This window comes from Madurella fahalii (assembly GCF_045866475.1).
Source record: "Madurella fahalii IFM 68171 DNA, scaffold_4, whole genome shotgun sequence".
Classification (NCBI taxonomy): Eukaryota; Fungi; Ascomycota; class Sordariomycetes; order Sordariales; genus Madurella; species Madurella fahalii.
Genome location: NW_027263974.1, coordinates 3,341,712 through 3,358,672, shown reverse-complemented (window position 1 = coordinate 3,358,672; position 16,961 = coordinate 3,341,712). Strand labels below are relative to the sequence as shown.

Genomic DNA, 16,961 nt, shown 5'->3' with positions numbered 1-16,961 from the left:
TAGGTCGAGCGCAGGAGGCAGTCGATGGAAATTATCATTACGCGCTGGGGGCAGGAACCTACATCGTGTCGGGACATTGGCCTTATTACCTAATACTCGCGAAAAGCCCGGGTTGGATGCAATCCCCCAGCAGATAGCCGGCGCTATATCACGGAGAAATGAGATCAAGAAGGCCGCAAACAATGACGACAAAAACAAAAAAGAGAGAATATGATTAGAGCACAAGAGAAAACACAGCCGGAACACCTTCTCTACCTGTCTGCCCATTGAGTCGGGTCTTCCATCAATCGGTCCTTTTGCTTGTATCACCGTCACTACGGTACTACCTACGGCGATTGGTTTGAATACTTCGTCATCCAGAGACGACCGTGCGGTATGTGTAATAAGTGTACTGTACCGCTTCTTCACATCTCACGCCCAGGGAATGCGCGGGCTAAGACCAATCCCGTTAGCGTCTGACAACTGCCGCGAAATCGCCCTAAATGTGGATCCCAAGCTCGGACAGCTCTCCGACTGCGGGGTTGCCGGGGCTGGGCTGAGGTGAGGTTGGGGGCTCTGCAGGACAGCCTGGTCGTGCTGGGGCAGACGGGATCAGCTCGCAACCTTCTCCGCATTTTCGACAATAGCACGCGGCTCCCGGTCCCATCGTCCATAAACCCCGTTCCCTTTCAAACCCTCCAGCCCATCACCGTTGACATCCGTTACGGCCTGCATGAAGCACCGCCAAGGTAAGCCACTGCGTTCGGACGTACCGTTCGTAAGACATGCCAATCTAATATGCGGTGCAGCAGGCAGCCCAGCTCGATCAGTTCTGTGCCTTCGACGACGGCCATCGCCAGCCAGAAACGGTCCCTTCCAGAAACACCGCCTTGTCCTTGCAGCAGAAACCAGCCGTTCAACCTCGGATCGTTAAGAGACAACCGACCCGCGACCCCGCCCGACGGATAAAGCCACAAAACAGGGGACAAGAGTTCAAGACCGCAACCGGCTCTTGCATCAACAATTCTGCTGCTGTCCGACATGTCATCCCGGAAGAGCATATCGGAGGACTGGGAGGACGTGGGCGATGATAATCTATCTGTCATCTCTCTACCATGCTCCGAGGCTAACGCCCCAGCCTCTCCTTCTTTCCGGCCTACTTCACCCAATGCTCGTGTAGGCGGTCCAGTAAGTCAAAGTCCTGCGACCGTGTTCTACGGCCCAAGACGGCTACTGACATTGGGCAAGCAACCACAAGGCAGCCCAGAGACCTCGCATTCCATCCGTTCGACAGATACACAACCTGCAGCTGAGCAGCTGGATTCCATTAGCGAGACCACCACTTTGCGAGGAAACGACGACATAAAGGTGTCTCTTGCCAAGGGCAAACTCAAAGAAATCGAGCCCGCAGAAGCAGAGACGCCCGAGAACCCTTTCAGCGATCCCCCTGGCACAGAGGAAATCGACGAAGACGCTGTGGACGAGCTATTCGACGATGGTTCGCGCGATGTTGACCCCAGGTTTCTACTCAAGACCTTGCAGTCGCTCCGTGGGATCCTCGACGACACTCTCCATGTCTTTACCGACCTTGCTGCCTTCCACCGCAACGCCAGCGAGAGGTATCTCGACGTGTGTCAGCGGCTTTTGCGGCAGGTGTCAGAGTTAATGCCCATCATTTCCGGCTACGGAAAGGTTTGGCCAGCTCTATCGCGCGACATCCCACTGGACCCGTGCTTGCACGGCTGGCTGTCCGGGGTCCGAGTCAAGGCCCTTGGCCTGCAAGCCGAGGCTCAGCCCCTAGCGAGAAGGGGTAGGACCCCCGCCAGTGCCGAGAACGCTCTCTCCAAGATCTGGGAAGACCTAAGCGAGTACGAGGCGAAGATGAGAGAGTTCCTCCCCATCATGCAAGCGTGAGTCGCTCCTCCTGCAACCTTCCGCTGTCCCAGCGACCTGCCGTACTGACTCACTCGCCCACCCAAGTGACTTTGACGAGTTCCAAACCAAGCACATGACCATCCCCACCACCGGCCCCCCGGAAGATCCCCGCTTACCCACCACCTCCACCAACACGTCGCCCGTCCGATCAGCGCCCATCGACATCCCGCAACCCCAAACAACGACAGCAGCAGCAGCAGCAGCAGCAGCAGCAGCAGCAGTAGCAGCAACCCGAGCCAGCCCTCCCCAGACCACCCAATCCGCGGGCGGTCCGCGCATCAACCGGCTCTTCCTCCTCCGCCGCGCGCTGTACGAGCTCAAGGACATGACGCAGCGCACGGTGCAGCAGCTGGGGACCGTGACGACGGCGGGGGCCGTCCCGCCGTCGGTGGCCGGCCTCGCCGCCGACGTGGCCCGGACCTACGACGGGCTGTTCGCCGCCATCGGCTGGGCGCTGTCCAACCACGGATCCGACTGGATCGAGAGCGGCATCGCCGGCGGCCTGACGTACGCCGAGTTCCTCGAGATGCCCGTCGACACCATCTTCAGCGTCGCCGCGCGCCTGGGCGAGATCCTGCGCGACGTGCGCGGCCGCGCCGTGAACCGCGCCGCCGCGGCGAGGGAGAGGGGCGGGCTGCGGACCGGGGCGGGCGCGGGGGCGGACGATGATCCCTTTGGGGTCGTTGGGGCCTGGATTGGCGGTGCGGGGCAGCCGTTGGAGACGGCGCTTGCCGAGAGGAGGCGGGGTCGGAATGCCGGTGGTGGGGCTTGCTGGGGGATTGATTGTGAGCAGGTGGTCGAGTTGGAGAGGTTGGGCCAGGTCCTGGAGGTGATGTTTCGGCCGAGGAGTGAGTGAAGGTTGAGAGGGGTGGGGATATTATCGGATTTGTCGGGCCTGAGTCTGGTGGATGTGTGATGCCTTTTCTCTTTTCTCTCTTTCTTTTTTCGTTTGTTTTGGGTATGGGTATCTGGATATGCGGATCATGGGAAAGGGCCGAGGCAAGATACTAGGGTTATCGGTCACAAGCACGGTTGTCTTTTGGCGCGAGGATCATGGACAGGTTCGGTGGTGGTTTAGGTCTATTATGGAAGGAAAGGCAAGGCATGCTAGGATACTATGAAGCTTTCTTTGTTATGTTGCAGCAGCGATCTGTTGAGATTATCCCGTCATGAGATTCCTCTCCCTTGATACTCCCTAACTACCGTTTGACACCCGATGCTTGCGAGCGGAATACCGACGACGGCACCTGAGGATCCGGAAGGCCACCAAGTGTCTTACGGGAGTGGCTCTTGTGTGTGACTTGGATGGATAGGGCCGCGTGGTAACGTCATGATGTTCAACGTACACCGGCTATCAACGGCTAGTTGACAGTGGTTAGCATTATGTCCGTACTGCTGATAGTTGGTCTAAAATCCGGGTATGGCAGGCTGTTGTTTAGATTGACGAGGGATCCGGGGGAAGACATGACCCATGCAGTATCTGCTAACCTAGGAAACTACTAAACCCTCAAGTCCCTCCGTGAATAGATTAACTTGGTAGTATTCCCGCCACAAGTACACGATGGCGGGATATCAAGTTGGCTAGCTGTTTTGGTATCAGTGGCGTTTGGCGTTGATAGAAGGTAGCCGTAGGATAACTGTTGCGGAGCACGGTGTTAAGAGTTTGTACGGTGTAGCTACGCGGGTATTTGATCGGCCAGGAAGGAATGAGGGAGTTTTCTGGTTTGTCGCTGTGAAACGAGAAGAATTTGGGACCGCTCTATACGTTCAAATTGGCCATATTGTTCGTTATATCGCGGACCCTTGTCTCGAGTCCCAAGCTGGCGAGGACATTGCATTTCAAGTGAGCCACAAGTGTTTCTTCCACACTAAATCGGCTATATTCTTCCATAGGCCGGTCCGCATGTACAAATCGACAAGCTCCAAGGATATGGTTCCGAGGTATCCTGTGAGCTCTTCGATGCTGTCGCCCTCACGAAGGTTTTCAGCCAGGTCATCGACGACGAGCTTGACCCAGAAGTACACGCCCTGTGCCTGGGTAATAACTTTGGCGGAGAGCTGCTGAGAATCTTGGTGTTCGGATTCCTGAGGAACAGCTGGGAGGTATTGAAGGTGATCCTTCCCACCGTCGCGATTCGTGAGCCCTTGTGCCGGGTACCCAAGAATAGCACCCCTTTTGGTTGCAGATAGGATGGTTTGACCAACAAGAGAACCACTTCGAGAGACACCAAGGAAATTTTTGACGACGATGCCACCAAGGTTCTGCGCGATGAAGATTATAGGACGCACTGCTTCCCCTTCGCCACGGCTGGTCATTTCCATATCCGAGAATAGCATTTTGGCGTGACACATAACAAAGAATCGATCTAGACATCGTAGCCCCTCGTCATGATGCGAGCAGCGGGGGTGATTGTAGGAAGGAGGTCTCGAGGACAGAAGACCTCACGGGTTAACCCTGTCTCGGCCTGAGGTGCGAGCTTAGGATCTCCGCTGTCGGAATCGTTGACGGTTGAGCAGTGTTGAAGACGACCGAGTGTCTTGCCGTCCAGGTTCTATTAGGGTTCCCAAAAAGTCCGTAGGCAAAGCTGTCTCTGGATCAGCAGAGCTAAAATCAAGATACGGCGGATGAGGGTCAGCCCACTTCACCTCCGCATCCTTCGCAATAGCCGGGCACCCTAACGCCTTTGAACAAGGCCACCGCGTCCCCACAGCAAACTGCGGGCGGAAGTGCTATAAACAGCGCCATCCAAAACGTGAACTCAGTACGATTAGTTGAAAGAGAATCGACCCACTTTGAAATTGATGAGTACGTTTCTGGTCTCGTCGGTCTAAAGTTTTAAGCCGACGCTTTCCAACGCCAGACATCCAAAATTCACCTCAACGGGGGGTCGACATACCTCCGAATACCTAACAAAGCGGTGGTAGTTGCACCTAAAAATGCGCTTGGCAGGAGACAGAAGCCCCCTCCGCACCTCCTCTAGTGATTTGGTCACTAGGCTACTACGTATCAGACGGTAGATTGTGTTCAGTGGTCTAGGCTGCCAAGACTTCTTAATAGTGTTTGACGCTTCTTGTTTGAGGAAGTATGAGGGTGTGTTATTTTGTGGAGAAACGATATTCCCCCCCCCCCCCCCCCCCCATATATCAAATGAAGTATTTAGTGGTAAAAGGTCCGGCACACCCTATTTTTGGGTAAAGCGGTGTAGGAAGAAGAATAATAATATATCAAATGAAAGTATATACATATTTTTGTCTATAATTAGAAAGCGGTATCTATATAATTGAGAAAAGGAAGAGTATCTGGATGTTATTCTTGTCAACATCGCCATTCTTTCATAAACGCAAATTTAGCTGGGGCGATGAAATAGGCCTCCGGATATATATATATAGTGGCCGTCCACAAGGATCGCCCTGGCTTATGGGAAATCAAGGAGAGCCCCAGTCAAATCAGACGCGGATCACCGCAGTGTAGGACCACGCAGAACCACGGGCAACCTAAGGCACCTAGATTCGTCTTGCATAACCAAGCTGTTATTCCGCCCCTTAATCCCAACAGCCAGCTTCGTATACGTGAACGCTCAATAACCCTGTTGGCCCTTCTGGGCAATATGTACGCTCCGCTGCAGCGTGGCGAGCAAATCTGCCGTCCGCTCAGTCACCATCCGGCTGGCCGCGTGGGAACCGTCTAGCTTATGGTAAAAGCCTTGGATCACCTCAAGATGGACCTTGTTTTCTCGCTCGACGGCCGCCAAGGCCTGCCGGAGGTTCTGCGGCGCCTGTCGTGGCAGGGACGAAGACATGTGGGCTTGCATGTGGGCCATATCCTGGACGAGCTTATCAATCCGTGCGTTTTGTTCCTGCAGCAGGCTCTTGACCTCTGCGTTGTGCTGGGTCGTGAGGGAAGGCAACGCAGCGTGTCGTCCGGCTGATTCCTTCTTGAGTTCAGCGACTTCTTCTCTCAAGTACCTGACGCTATCAGTCAGGGCCTGAATGGGATGTAGCAAAGCGTCGAGCTTCCCGGTTTGGGGAAGCGCGGTTGCTAGCTCGCTCTGCTGCTTTGACAGTGCAGACACCGACTCCTGTAGCGAAGTGAAGCCGTCGACGATGTCATGCATGGATTCCATCATAGTCCCAATCGCGTTCGTGGCAGTATCCATGTCCTTCCTCAACTCATTTATATCCTCTCCGGCTTGTCCGGGAGGGTCTGTCGTTGACGCGCTCTGTTTCTTCCGAGCCGCACGTAGTTCGTTTTCCAAGTTTGCGACGCGGGCTCTCAGCGCGGAGACTTCTTCATTAGTTAGCGGGCGAGAAGGTTGAGAAGCGTCTTCCCTGCCTGCCAGCGCTCTCGGCTGGGTTGGTTGCAACGCTGGCTGCGCTGCGGTGCTTGGGCGACGCGAGCTGGACTCTGTTGGCTGGTCTTGCTGTCGCTGTGAGTCAGATCCAGTCCGAGACTGCCCATTGACATCATGGTTGAGGCGCCTTGACTTGGGGCTGGGATCCGAAGGAGGCGAGGCAGGGCGTTTGTGAGTGGACCAGAGCAGCCGATGCCTGTCGATAGAGTCCGCCGGACTTTCCGGCTTGATCGGGGTGGATGGCAAATGGGGGGATGGGATCGGCTCGTCGACCCCGGGAGGCGCGCGGGAGGAGTTGATCGGAAGCAGGTTGCGCAAACTGGTTGGCACTCTCGCAGCGTTGAGCCACTTCTTCTCCTGTTGGTCGAAGAAGGCGGCTGCAGCTTTGAAGAGTTCTGGGTCTGATGGCGCACGGGGATGGGCCCGTTGGCTGTCCAGGAAGTCGATCCAGTCATCAACAGCGCGTGCCGTGTCGGACACGTCCTTTGCAGGCTTGCCGCGCTGGGCCCTCCGGGCTTCGGTTAGGATATCGGCCGTCGTCCGCGCAACGGTCTGGCTCGTGTTGAAGCCACGGCCAATAGCGGGCCACAGGCCGTCCTGGCCGTAGAACCTTTTGAGATGAAGAAGGGCACGGAAGAGCACGGCAATGTTGTTGCCGTACCTGATCTCGCGGCGCTTACTGTGGTCCTCGACCGAGTCTAGATGGTGTTCGTCGGTGTACCAGCTAGTCAACCACGCGCACGCCCACTGTTGATTAAAGCGTTGTTTCTGCTGCGTCGCAAAGCAAAAGCCCCACAGCATGATGGGTTCAACCATCGGGCCCTTTGCCGGTGGCATGGTGGAGAGCGACTTTGGGATTGCCTAGGATAGTAAGATTTTAGGCCGTGAAAAAAAAAAAAAAACAGCAAAGCGACCCGTTGAAGTTTTGCGGCTCATGGAGACGAGAGCGTTAGTTGCTTTTTGGCGGTGGAGAGTCGCTACAAGGGGTCAGTGGCGACGCGCAAGTTGGCTCCAGTAGCAGGCCGTACTCAGTCACTTGGTCGTTTAATCTCAAGTCCGCTGCCTACACCGCACATTGACCCGCGATTGACGATGCGAAAGATCGTTCCGCCCGCCCGGACGTCTCGTCATGGTTGGGTAGCCAAGCAGCCGTTTGGACCTGACCCAGGCAGCACTGTACTGCGCACGGTGGGACACTAAACTCAACGAGGTGCCCCGGTATTCAGGGGAAACTAAGGATGGATATGATAGGAAAAGGATAAGATAGGATAGGATAATCAGCAGAAGAAAGATAGAGAAAAGAAAACAAAAACGACAACGACAGCCACAGCGACAGCCACAGCAACAATAATTGCGAGGCCCACAACCTTTAGCAACGCACACCATGTCAAACGCCTTGGCAAGCAAAAAGAACGTTGCACAACCGCTAAGCTTTCGCGACATCACTGGTTGTACTGCACTTCAACCGCAACAAGTAACGTTGTCGGAACCCTTCCCCAACCAAGAAATCAATGCAGATTGACTTCAGATTGGCGCGGATAACCAAGGAGTTGGCCCCGAATGAAGCAGATCATCAAACCCAATCGCGCGTCAATCCAAACCCCCATACGTCATCACGAATGACCCAGCCGGCGGCGCAGCAAACCCGACACTCTGGATCTCACATTAAAACATTGATCAAACTTGAGCATGCCGAGGCAAGCCGCATCGGGCAAAACACAACGCCTCGCAGTCCTGCGCCGACAGCTACCTGAGCCAGCCGTATAATTCCCGCTCAACACCAACTGCCGCAACATCCAGCACCCATCCCAAGCCAACCCGTCCCCAGATAACCAACCCCAAACCTACCTCTGGACCCTCGTAAAAAGTAAAGACCATGATAACGCACACCCGCACCAACCTCGCACTGATCCGCCTCTGCATCGTGCTCCTCACTTACGGCCCGCTGATCGAAGCGGCCCTGCTCCTCATCCTCTGCACCCTCCCCTCCGTCCCCTCGCGCACCCTCCCCTGGCTCGCCCTCCCGCCCTCGCTGCGCCCCGCCCTCCCCTTCTTCCGACGCGCCCTCGCCGCGCTGCTCGCCCTCGAGGCGGCCTTCTACCTGGCCGTCTACCGCCGCCACGCCGCGCGGCTGCGCGCCACCGCCGCGCGCCACCCCAACCCCCCCGCGCGCGCCGAGCGCGAGGCCCTCTTCGAGCGCTGCGTCCGCAACGTGCCCGACTGGGACAGGTTCCTCCGCCTGTGGTTCCAGGGCGCCGAGCGCGCCGAGGTGAGGAGGGAGAACGTGCGCGAGTGGCTGGGCTGGGCTTTCTGGGGGCGGGACGTCGCTGGTGCTGGTGCTGGTGCTGGCGGGTTTAGGGATGATGTGAGAGTCGGCGAGGGCGAGGGCGAGGGCGAGGGCGAGGGCGAGGGTGGTGATGGTGATGGTGATGGTGATGGTGGTGGTGGTGAAGTCCAAGTGGAGGAGGAGATGGAGGAGGAGATGGAGTCGTACCTGCGCCGGATCGAGGCGCGTCTGGGCCGCGCTCTGCCTCCCGGTAGGGGAAACGCCACGGCGCTGCGGTTGACGCTGGATCCCGTCGAGGTGCGGTACCGGAGCGTCGTCTGGTATGGCGTGGTGGCGGCGGTTGATCTGGTGACGCATTTCGTGCTCTGCTGCAGGAAGGGGTTCACGCACTACGCGCCCCATCCCCGGGTCAAGTCGTTCCCGCCGAGGGTCGCAATTCCCTTAGTGCAGCCGGGAAGGCACCGGTCGTCGTCGCAGGAAATAGGGTATTACTTCCGGGAACATCGGTCCGGCAGGCATCTGCCGGTGGTGTTCATCCATGGGATCGGCATTGGGATGTGGCCGTACCGGGAGTTTCTGGGCGAGCTCGCCACTCGTAACGAGGATGTGGGCATCCTCGCCCTTGAACTCCTGCCGTTCTCGGCCCGTTTAACGTCGCCGCCGCACTCCCCTCAGTCGTTGCTCAAGCACATAGCTGCCATACTGGCGCATCATGGGGAGCAATGGGAACGCTTCGTGCTAGTCGCGCACAGCTACGGCTCGGTGGTGGCGACACACATGCTGCGCTCGCAAGAGCTCGGGCACCGCGTGCGCGGGTTGGTGCTGATCGATCCCGTCAGCTTGCTGTTGCACTTGCCAGATGTGGCCTACAATTTCACGAGGCGGGAGCCGGCGACGGCGAATGAGTGGCAGCTGTGGTATTTTGCCAGTATGGAGCTGGGTGTGGCGGAGGGGTTGGGAAGGCACTTTTTCTGGAGCGAGAATATCATCTGGCGTGAGGAGCTGTTGCACTTTGGGAGGAGAAGCGGGGAGGCAGGACAGGCACTGGAAGATGGGAGCGGAAGCGGGGCCGAGAAGAGAAAGGTAGCGGTGTGCCTCTGTGAGAGAGACATCATTGTTGACACGCGTACTGTTGCGCGGTACTTGGTGTGTGACGGGGACAAGATCTGGCTCGAGCTGGAGGAGGCGTTCAAGAGCGTGCCAGGTGCGCTCACAGACCGCTCTACTCCCTCAGGACTCGAGGTACTGTGGTTTCCCCACTTGGATCACGCGCAGGTGTTTGAGGACAAGAACGACCGAAAGCGTGTTATAAACGTTATCTCGAGGTTCTGCAGGAAGCAGACGTGATAGGCTGCCCAGGAGCATCCCGGACGGTCAGATCCTTCACGGGCTTCGGGTGCCCTTGGCCTCGGAGCCGCCCCAGTCTGTTAAGTTGACCTCAACAGGTTGACCTCCGCTGCGGATCACTACCAAGTGAAAGTCGTCTTCGGATTCGTTCACGGCTTGGTGCTCGGTCCATGCAGGGATGAAGGCGAAATCTCCCGGGGCAAGCTCATATCGCTCCGGCACATCTCCCTCGTCTCTTGGATGCGAAAGCAACACACCCTTGCCCGAAACTGCGTAGATTATGGTGTCTTGAACGTCACTTAGGCCCTGGATCAAAACTTGGCTGCATTCACCCGGATCACAGGAGATGGGTTCCGGCGGGGAAACGTACCTTGCTCGCCGTGGTGATGCACTGGCGACGAGGACTTGGGCTTGACAATAAGGACTATGACAACTATATGAGGAACCTGTCGGTGGCCAAAGACAACGGGCTTGCGAATGCTCACCAGATGCGCACATCTTGTCCGTCTTGTCGACGATGGCATTCCGGCTGATGACCTGCACCCGAGGCCTCCCGCCGTCTTGTTCGCCGGGCTCGGTTGGAGGAGGTAATATGTCGGCGGCCTTAGTGACGGCAATGGATGCTGGCATGATCATGGGCAGGATGTCGTGGATTAATGGTAATAACGAGGCCATTCCGTCCAAATATTCTTGGACACTTGAGAGACGCATTCGGAAGGGTGAGGAGCTTGTCAGAAAAGGGAGTTACTTTTTGGACGGACCTTGCTGCTTTCGGTATTGCGTTTGTTTTCCAATGCCCAAGTTTGTCTTCGGCGTGGGGTCCTCGAGGCCGCGTTTTAAATATGCCGCATCATGGCTGGACAACCAAAGAGGGCTTTGCGGACAGCTCTGAAATACCACGATCGTGGCCCGAATGAGGGCCTGCAAGTCGAAGCCCAATTGCCCGACACGGTTAGGCTGTTGGTAAGACCGGGCCCGAGCCCTAGAGCCTGTCTCGAATTAGGCCGGGGCTATAGTAAAAGAAGAAGTTAGGCGTAATTTTCTTGAGGCCAACAGGTGTTCAAACATGTCATCGAGAGGCCTTCCAAGTCGTCGATGACATTGCAGCGGGGCGGAAGCTCTCGGTTGTGTTACGTACGGCGTTGTATGTACGTACAGTACCTGATTGTAAGTAAGCAAGCCATACTGTAGGTATGTACTGTGCTGTACCTTTCTTGATCAGGGACCCACTCAATCCCCAATCCCGGCTTGGAGCTCCCGCAGCACCTACAACTACAGGGGAACTCTGCCCCGCACTTTGCACTGGCATCATCAAGGCTCGACTGCGGCAGTTCAACTAACGCGCCCAATGTAAAACCCTCTGCTGTGTCCTTGCACTCCGCCGTGTTTCTCGAACGCGTGCGCACATCGAAAGGCCCCATAACCACCAATATGGCGGTCAGCCTGGGCCCGTCAACGCCTGTCCAAGGGTCCTGCAGTCCCGCTGGTCTTCATGGTGCGACGGAAGATGTGACCGGCCAAGCGATGATACTGGACCCTCCATCGGACGACGAGTGCTCGCATCCCTCAGGTTTTGAGAACAAGGAGAAAGGAAAAGCTATAGGTGAGCGGTAGAAAACGTGAGACGCTCCATTGCAACCACTAGCTAACTTCCTGTGCGTAGACAATGGACCCCCGGCATCCCCCGGAGAAAGTCGTCTGACCTCGCTCCCCGCCGAGCTTATCTGCAACATTCTCTCATACCTCTCGCCTTACGACCTCGTTAAAGTTTCCGAAACTTGCCGGGATATGCGCGAGCACGCATTGGATGATCATCTCTGGCAAGCACTCGTCCAAGACCATGTGCCGGGATTGCGGGTCACCTCCCCATACCCGTGTCGTACCTTTCACGACCTGTTTCGTGAACATGACCCCCGTTGGTTCCTTCCAAAATACAAGATCTGGTTCTCAGATACCGACCTCCCCGGCCGACTCATCATTGTCCGCTACGACCAACGCCGGGGCTGCATCGAGGGCTACCAGCTCCTTGCCAACAGAAAGAACCGGAGTTTCCACACATGGGAGGCTGACCCAACCGTCGCGATACACTCCTTCGATCCGCTGGTCAAGCTGCACCTCGACAACCCCGTGCTCAAGCTGACGCCCGGTCTCCCGAGCGAACCGTACCAGCACTGGTCTGTTGGCGACATAAGGACGATCAAGCTGCATGGGAGAAGCAGCGACTCGAGAGATCGGAACCGTTTCCAAGGCGAGATCCCCATGCAGCTAGGCTCCATCGAAAACATGCGCAACAACTTCATGTACGCCCGGGCTCTGGACCCTGCGGATGTCGAGCGAAGGTTATCCTCCGAGTTCCCCTACGGCCGCGTCTGGCCGCCGCCCGCAGTACCAGCCCAGCACCGTGTGATCGGCAACGGCCCTGCCGAGGCCTACCTTGCACCGCTCGGTTTGGAGAGCCGGCCCAGCTGCCGCGCCGAGCTCTGCGACCGCGCGTTCCGCATCCGGAAGTGGATCGAACTGCGCATATACCACCACGCCGCCGGCAGCCGGTTCACGCAGCACGACCCCACAGCAAGGACGATAGTCGATGACGCAGGGCGAGGGATCATCCTATCTCTCAACCAAGCCTTCTCTCTCGACGAAGCCGCCGGGGTTCCCGCCGCACAAGACAACAGCAGCAGCAGCAACAACGACAACAACAATAATAATATCAACGACCCAGGCCCGGCTCCCGACGCGGACGATCCCTACTCCCACCCCAACCACCCCGGCTTCGACCCGGACATGCCCTTCCTCCCGCTGGGCATCCACGGCGGCAACGTCATCTCCACCTACGCGACGCTCGACCCGGCGCTGTACACGCCGACGCCGGAGAAGCCGTACCAGGGCATCTGGGTGGGCGACTACAGCGGGCACGGCTGCGAGTTCCTGTGGATCCACCAGCCGGACGACGAGCCGCGGCGCCCGGCCGGGGACGGGTTCCTCCCGCCCGACACGCCGCCGGACAGCCCGCGGGAGCGCGGGGCGCGCGAGGGGGGCGGGTCGGACGGGGCGTCGGCCAAGCGCCGGCGGGACGAGGCGGCGCACCGCGGCCGGCTGGTGGCGGTCAAGCTCACGGGCGACGCCAACATCCCCCGCGGCGAGTACACGTGGGTGGTGGACGACCTTGGCGAGGGCGGGTTCGTCAGGGTGGAGGAGGAGCCGCCTTTTGAGGGGGCCAGGGTGGTTAGGAGTAGGGGCCACGTGGCGAATACCGGGTTCTTGAACGGTGAGTTTCTTGGATGACCTTGTGATGGGTTGAATTTTTTTTTTTATTTTTTTTTGGCTGCCTGCCCTTTGCTGACTCTCGCCGGGTAGACACGTACATTGACGCGCGGCTGTTCCTGATATCGCCGGACAGGCTGGCGCAGCACTGGGTCGATTTTGGCCATATCAGTTACTACCAGCGGGTGGATATTGATCAGTTCTTGGTTCCCGAGTAGGCTGGGACCGGGGGAAACGCTGGACGCATATGGATTCACTATAGGGATTGACGGGAACGCTTTGGGATTGCATGGTGCAAAGGTGCTAGAGCTGGTTCATGGATCATGGGTCATGAGACGGAAAAATGGTATTGGCGTTTTAAAATGATGGTACACTGCAAGCATCCACCGACCAGCCTCTAAATACCGTATATTATCATTCTGTGAGCACTACTTAACTAGATAGTCATGCCGACAAGGTACTATTTCCCTCTTCTATCCCTAAATGACTGCGTTCCTGACCGCAACGAATACCGAACGCAGGGAACGGGATATCCCGCTACATCTACACGATAGCTCTATGCACCTACCGCTTTTCTGTACTCCAATGGCTATCCAAAACTGCCAGGTAAGAAGAATAAAAAGTATGGTAGTTACTGACACAACGCTCAACACCACGGAATGCCCCCAGTAATAACCCTCCCTATTCCAACAGCCGCCCCAAAACTCCTCACAACATCCCCACCCCCCCCCCCAAAGACCAGCAAATAATTCATTTCCCGGCACCATCCCCATCAGCAACCTGCCTCAACATCCCCTCCCTCACCTCGTCCGCCTCCTTCTTAAAGCCACACCCGTACGTCTCCCCCGTCGACCAGACCACCCCCTTCCCGTCCCCATTGTCGGTGCACCGGGGACAGATGCGCACGCGGTGCCACGCCGTCGCGAGGTTGCCCCGCACGTTGTAGATGCCCCTGTGGCTCTCGGGCTGCGTGTTGTACGCGTCGTCGGTGGCCTTGACGACCAGCGTGGTGCAGTGCTTCTGGGTCCGTCTCGGGTTCCCGTCCTCGCAGTCGCCGCCGTCGCCGCGGGCAGTGACGGTAGGAGGGAGAGGGGACAGGGCGGGCAGCTTGCCGAGGTAGCGCCAGCGCTTCCAGGCCCACGACTTGTTCCCGAAGCAGGGGGGCGATCCGGGCCCGCCGCCGCAGTCGTCGACGAGCTCGGCTTGGTCCCATGTCTTGCCGCCGTCGAGGGACACGTCGACGCGGGCGATGGCCCGGCCGCCACCCGAGTAAGCGTATCCTTGTACGGCAATGGGCTCGGCGGGAGTTTGCTCTGGGCAAGGGGATTGCTGAGCGCCGTCGGGGGAGGTGTTGGTGAGAGGCTTGGGGGTGAAGCCGACTTTTTTCTCGACTGCAGCGATGTCTAGGATTCTGCTGGCAGCTGTGGTATTCTGCGGTGGGGAGGGTCCGCCGGTATTGTCCTTCGTTCCCATCCAGGGAACGCGCCCCCTCCGCACGCAGTCGCCTACCCATACTCCCGTGATGGCGCTCGTGACGGGCATTTCCTGAATCGAGACGGCGCGGTCCCAATCGGGGTTGGCGCCCTCGTTAGGGCCAAAGGCTTTGTAATCGCGTCGTTGCCACTGGCTGGTGCTTTCCTCGTCGGAGACAACAATCTTGCTGAGCCACTTGACCGAGCGGGCAGCGACGTGTCCGGGGACGACAGCCCGCAGAGGGAATCCGTGGTCCCGCGGCAACGGCTCGCCGTTCATACCAAAGGCTAAGAGAACGTCGCCGCGCGGATCGAGGGCCTTGGCGAGCGGGATGGAGGCGCCGTAGGCTTCGAGGCCAGTGAACTGGACGTGCAATGCGTTGGCGTCGGGCTGGTCCCCGTTAGGCTGGACAGAGGTCTCCTTTTGCGTAGGAGTCGTAGGGGCGGCCACCTTGAGCCCGGCGTCGGCAAGGATATCAGAGAGCCGCACGCCCTCCCATTCGGCATTGCTGATTGCTCCTACACCCCATTGTAGACCATTTGTCTTGCCGGCATGTCGTGTCATATCGTTCCGCCTGTTTCCACTACATTGCAGCACGGCCGTGACCCTGTGCGTCGGGAACCGCGCCTTCAGATCCTCCAGTGTATACTGCTTCGTCTCGCCGTCCGGCAGCTCGATAGTTAACAGGTGTTCGTTGGCCTTAGCCTCGTCGACCACCGGCACCCACATGTGGTGGCGGATGTAGAATAGTTCGTTGGGCGTGCGGAATGTGCGGTCGAGCTCCTCGTTTGGCGGCTCAGCGTTGCGCGGCTTGGCCGTGTGCGTGATCAGTCGTGTGTCACGGATCGGGTCGTTCACAAAGGGGTCCTCGACGGACTCGGCCGGCGGACGCCCATCAGGCCCCAGATCAGCGATGTCAATGTACCCAATAAGGTATTGCTGAAGGATCTCGCGCACGTGTGGCGCCTTGTGGATGGCAAAGATGTTCCAGTAGGGCTCGATACTCGCGCCAGCCGCGCGCAGGATCACGTCGCCACCGGGGTGGGCCGCGACCCAATCCGTGATGTCGTACACTTTGTCCTCGAATATAACCCATGGCTCGGACGAAGAGGCATCATGCTTCCGGATATCGGCAAGGCGGAAACGGGGGAGGGAGGGATCTCGGCCGTCGGTTGAGGGCGCTGAAAGTGCGCTCTCCAGCTGTCCCTTGTCGTCGCCAGCAAGCTGTAAGGCGGCCAGGAGCGAGGCGAGAAGGCCGCCGCCAACCAACAAGCTCAATGGCGCTGCTCGCGCTGTATGAAGCTGACGGCTGCGACCCGACGGCAGTTTGGGGCCTGGTAACCGCGGTCTGGAGCCGGTTGAGGATGGACGAAGAGCGGTCGTGGGCGGGTAGCGCGGCCGGAGCCTGCAAGATCGGCACACTGTCAATTCGGCTGCATCGAATCGGGCTAATTGGCGGAGGGTGCTGGCGGCAAGATGCTTCGGAGCTCGTGTAGCCATGGCTGATGCTCTGGGACAAAACTCGGTGAGCAAAGACCATTGGGCGGACTGGCTCGCAAGCGGACAGAGGCGACGCACCGTGTTGGCTAACTACTCTCCCACTCCCATGCACGATACGGAGGGGATGAGGACGTTCGTTCAGACCTCCGCAAGCACTTGGCAAGACGAAAATGCCGTCGGATGGCGCTCAGTCACACGATTGGCGTTGCACCAATTCCACGGCGAGACAAACGGACAAAAGCGGCGTTGACGCCGTTCAAAGCGGTCGGAGATGACTTGGGCGGTATTCTTCCACTTCGCAAAGCTCCCCGACGCTGCGAAACTCTCACCGCCCGAGGGAGACGCCACGAAGAGCGAGGGAGTCATAGCTTCAAGTCAGCACCCAAGAAGGGCCAGGATACGGCTGCTGGCGAGGGAAGCACTTCGGACATGGATCTGTTTTGTTGGTGGCTGTGAGTCGACCGATGCTTGCCGCTGCGGCAATGGACGGGTCCGTTACGTCAGGGTCTGGCTCTGATGAGCGCCGGGAACGGTTCCCGTTGGCTGGGATCCCCGTAATTGGCCAGCTGACCAGGCTTTAAATTGCCCTGTGACTGAGCGCTGTGGGACCCAACGATGCCCGGTTCCTTGGCTGCTTCCGGGTCTTGGCTCCCACGCTCCAGACCGCGACAAGGTTGCATCCTTCGCGAACAGCTTCGACGTCGTCTTAACGCAGAAGCGTAGAGAGAATATTTCAACGGCGAGATGTGACTTAGTCTACCCAGAACGCCAACCAATATTCCATACAGGGCTAGAAAAATAGCCAAATACCGAAAATAGACAGG

The 16,961-nt window shown here is 58.0% G+C and overlaps 9 protein-coding genes across 9 annotated transcripts; 3 read left to right on the top strand and 6 right to left on the bottom strand.

Annotated features, from left to right (window-relative positions):
- Positions 1-1,020: 1,020 nt before the first annotated feature.
- MFIFM68171_07979 (uncharacterized protein) lies at positions 1,021-2,770 on the top strand (the record flags this gene model as incomplete). Its single annotated transcript, XM_071063399.1, has 3 exons — positions 1,021-1,167; positions 1,228-1,889; positions 1,960-2,770. 3 exons carry the CDS (start codon positions 1,021-1,023, stop codon positions 2,768-2,770), a joined length of 1,620 nt encoding a protein of 539 aa, XP_070919500.1.
- Positions 2,771-3,753: 983 nt separating this feature from the next.
- MFIFM68171_07978 (uncharacterized protein) lies at positions 3,754-4,251 on the bottom strand (the record flags this gene model as incomplete). Its single annotated transcript, XM_071063398.1, has 1 exon — positions 3,754-4,251. The coding sequence occupies one exon, from the start codon at positions 4,249-4,251 to the stop codon at positions 3,754-3,756; it is 498 nt and encodes a 165-aa protein (XP_070919499.1).
- A 1,241-nt stretch (positions 4,252-5,492) lies between these two features.
- MFIFM68171_07977 (uncharacterized protein) lies at positions 5,493-7,103 on the bottom strand (the record flags this gene model as incomplete). Its single annotated transcript, XM_071063397.1, has 1 exon — positions 5,493-7,103. One exon carries the CDS (start codon positions 7,101-7,103, stop codon positions 5,493-5,495), a length of 1,611 nt encoding a protein of 536 aa, XP_070919498.1.
- Positions 7,104-8,142: 1,039 nt separating this feature from the next.
- On the top strand, positions 8,143-9,900 carry MFIFM68171_07975 (AB hydrolase-1 domain-containing protein; the record flags this gene model as incomplete). Its single annotated transcript, XM_071063395.1, has 1 exon — positions 8,143-9,900. One exon carries the CDS (start codon positions 8,143-8,145, stop codon positions 9,898-9,900), a length of 1,758 nt encoding a protein of 585 aa, XP_070919496.1.
- Positions 8,198-8,910, bottom strand: MFIFM68171_07976 (uncharacterized protein; the record flags this gene model as incomplete). The annotated part of the gene is made up of 2 exons (XM_071063396.1): positions 8,198-8,211; positions 8,271-8,910. The coding sequence occupies 2 exons, from the start codon at positions 8,908-8,910 to the stop codon at positions 8,198-8,200; spliced, it is 654 nt and encodes a 217-aa protein (XP_070919497.1).
- A 36-nt stretch (positions 9,901-9,936) lies between the features above and the next one.
- MFIFM68171_07974 (Cupin type-2 domain-containing protein) lies at positions 9,937-10,575 on the bottom strand (the record flags this gene model as incomplete). The annotated part of the gene is made up of 3 exons (XM_071063394.1): positions 9,937-10,187; positions 10,271-10,324; positions 10,386-10,575. The coding sequence occupies 3 exons, from the start codon at positions 10,573-10,575 to the stop codon at positions 9,937-9,939; spliced, it is 495 nt and encodes a 164-aa protein (XP_070919495.1).
- Positions 10,576-11,331: 756 nt separating this feature from the next.
- MFIFM68171_07972 (uncharacterized protein) lies at positions 11,332-13,382 on the top strand (the record flags this gene model as incomplete). The annotated part of the gene is made up of 3 exons (XM_071063392.1): positions 11,332-11,503; positions 11,564-13,168; positions 13,258-13,382. 3 exons carry the CDS (start codon positions 11,332-11,334, stop codon positions 13,380-13,382), a joined length of 1,902 nt encoding a protein of 633 aa, XP_070919493.1.
- MFIFM68171_07973 (uncharacterized protein) lies at positions 12,804-13,031 on the bottom strand (the record flags this gene model as incomplete). Its single annotated transcript, XM_071063393.1, has 1 exon — positions 12,804-13,031. The coding sequence occupies one exon, from the start codon at positions 13,029-13,031 to the stop codon at positions 12,804-12,806; it is 228 nt and encodes a 75-aa protein (XP_070919494.1).
- A 532-nt stretch (positions 13,383-13,914) lies between the features above and the next one.
- Positions 13,915-16,137, bottom strand: MFIFM68171_07971 (Nitrate reductase [NADPH]; the record flags this gene model as incomplete). Its single annotated transcript, XM_071063391.1, has 1 exon — positions 13,915-16,137. The coding sequence occupies one exon, from the start codon at positions 16,135-16,137 to the stop codon at positions 13,915-13,917; it is 2,223 nt and encodes a 740-aa protein (XP_070919492.1).
- Between the last annotated feature and the right edge of the window lie 824 nt (positions 16,138-16,961).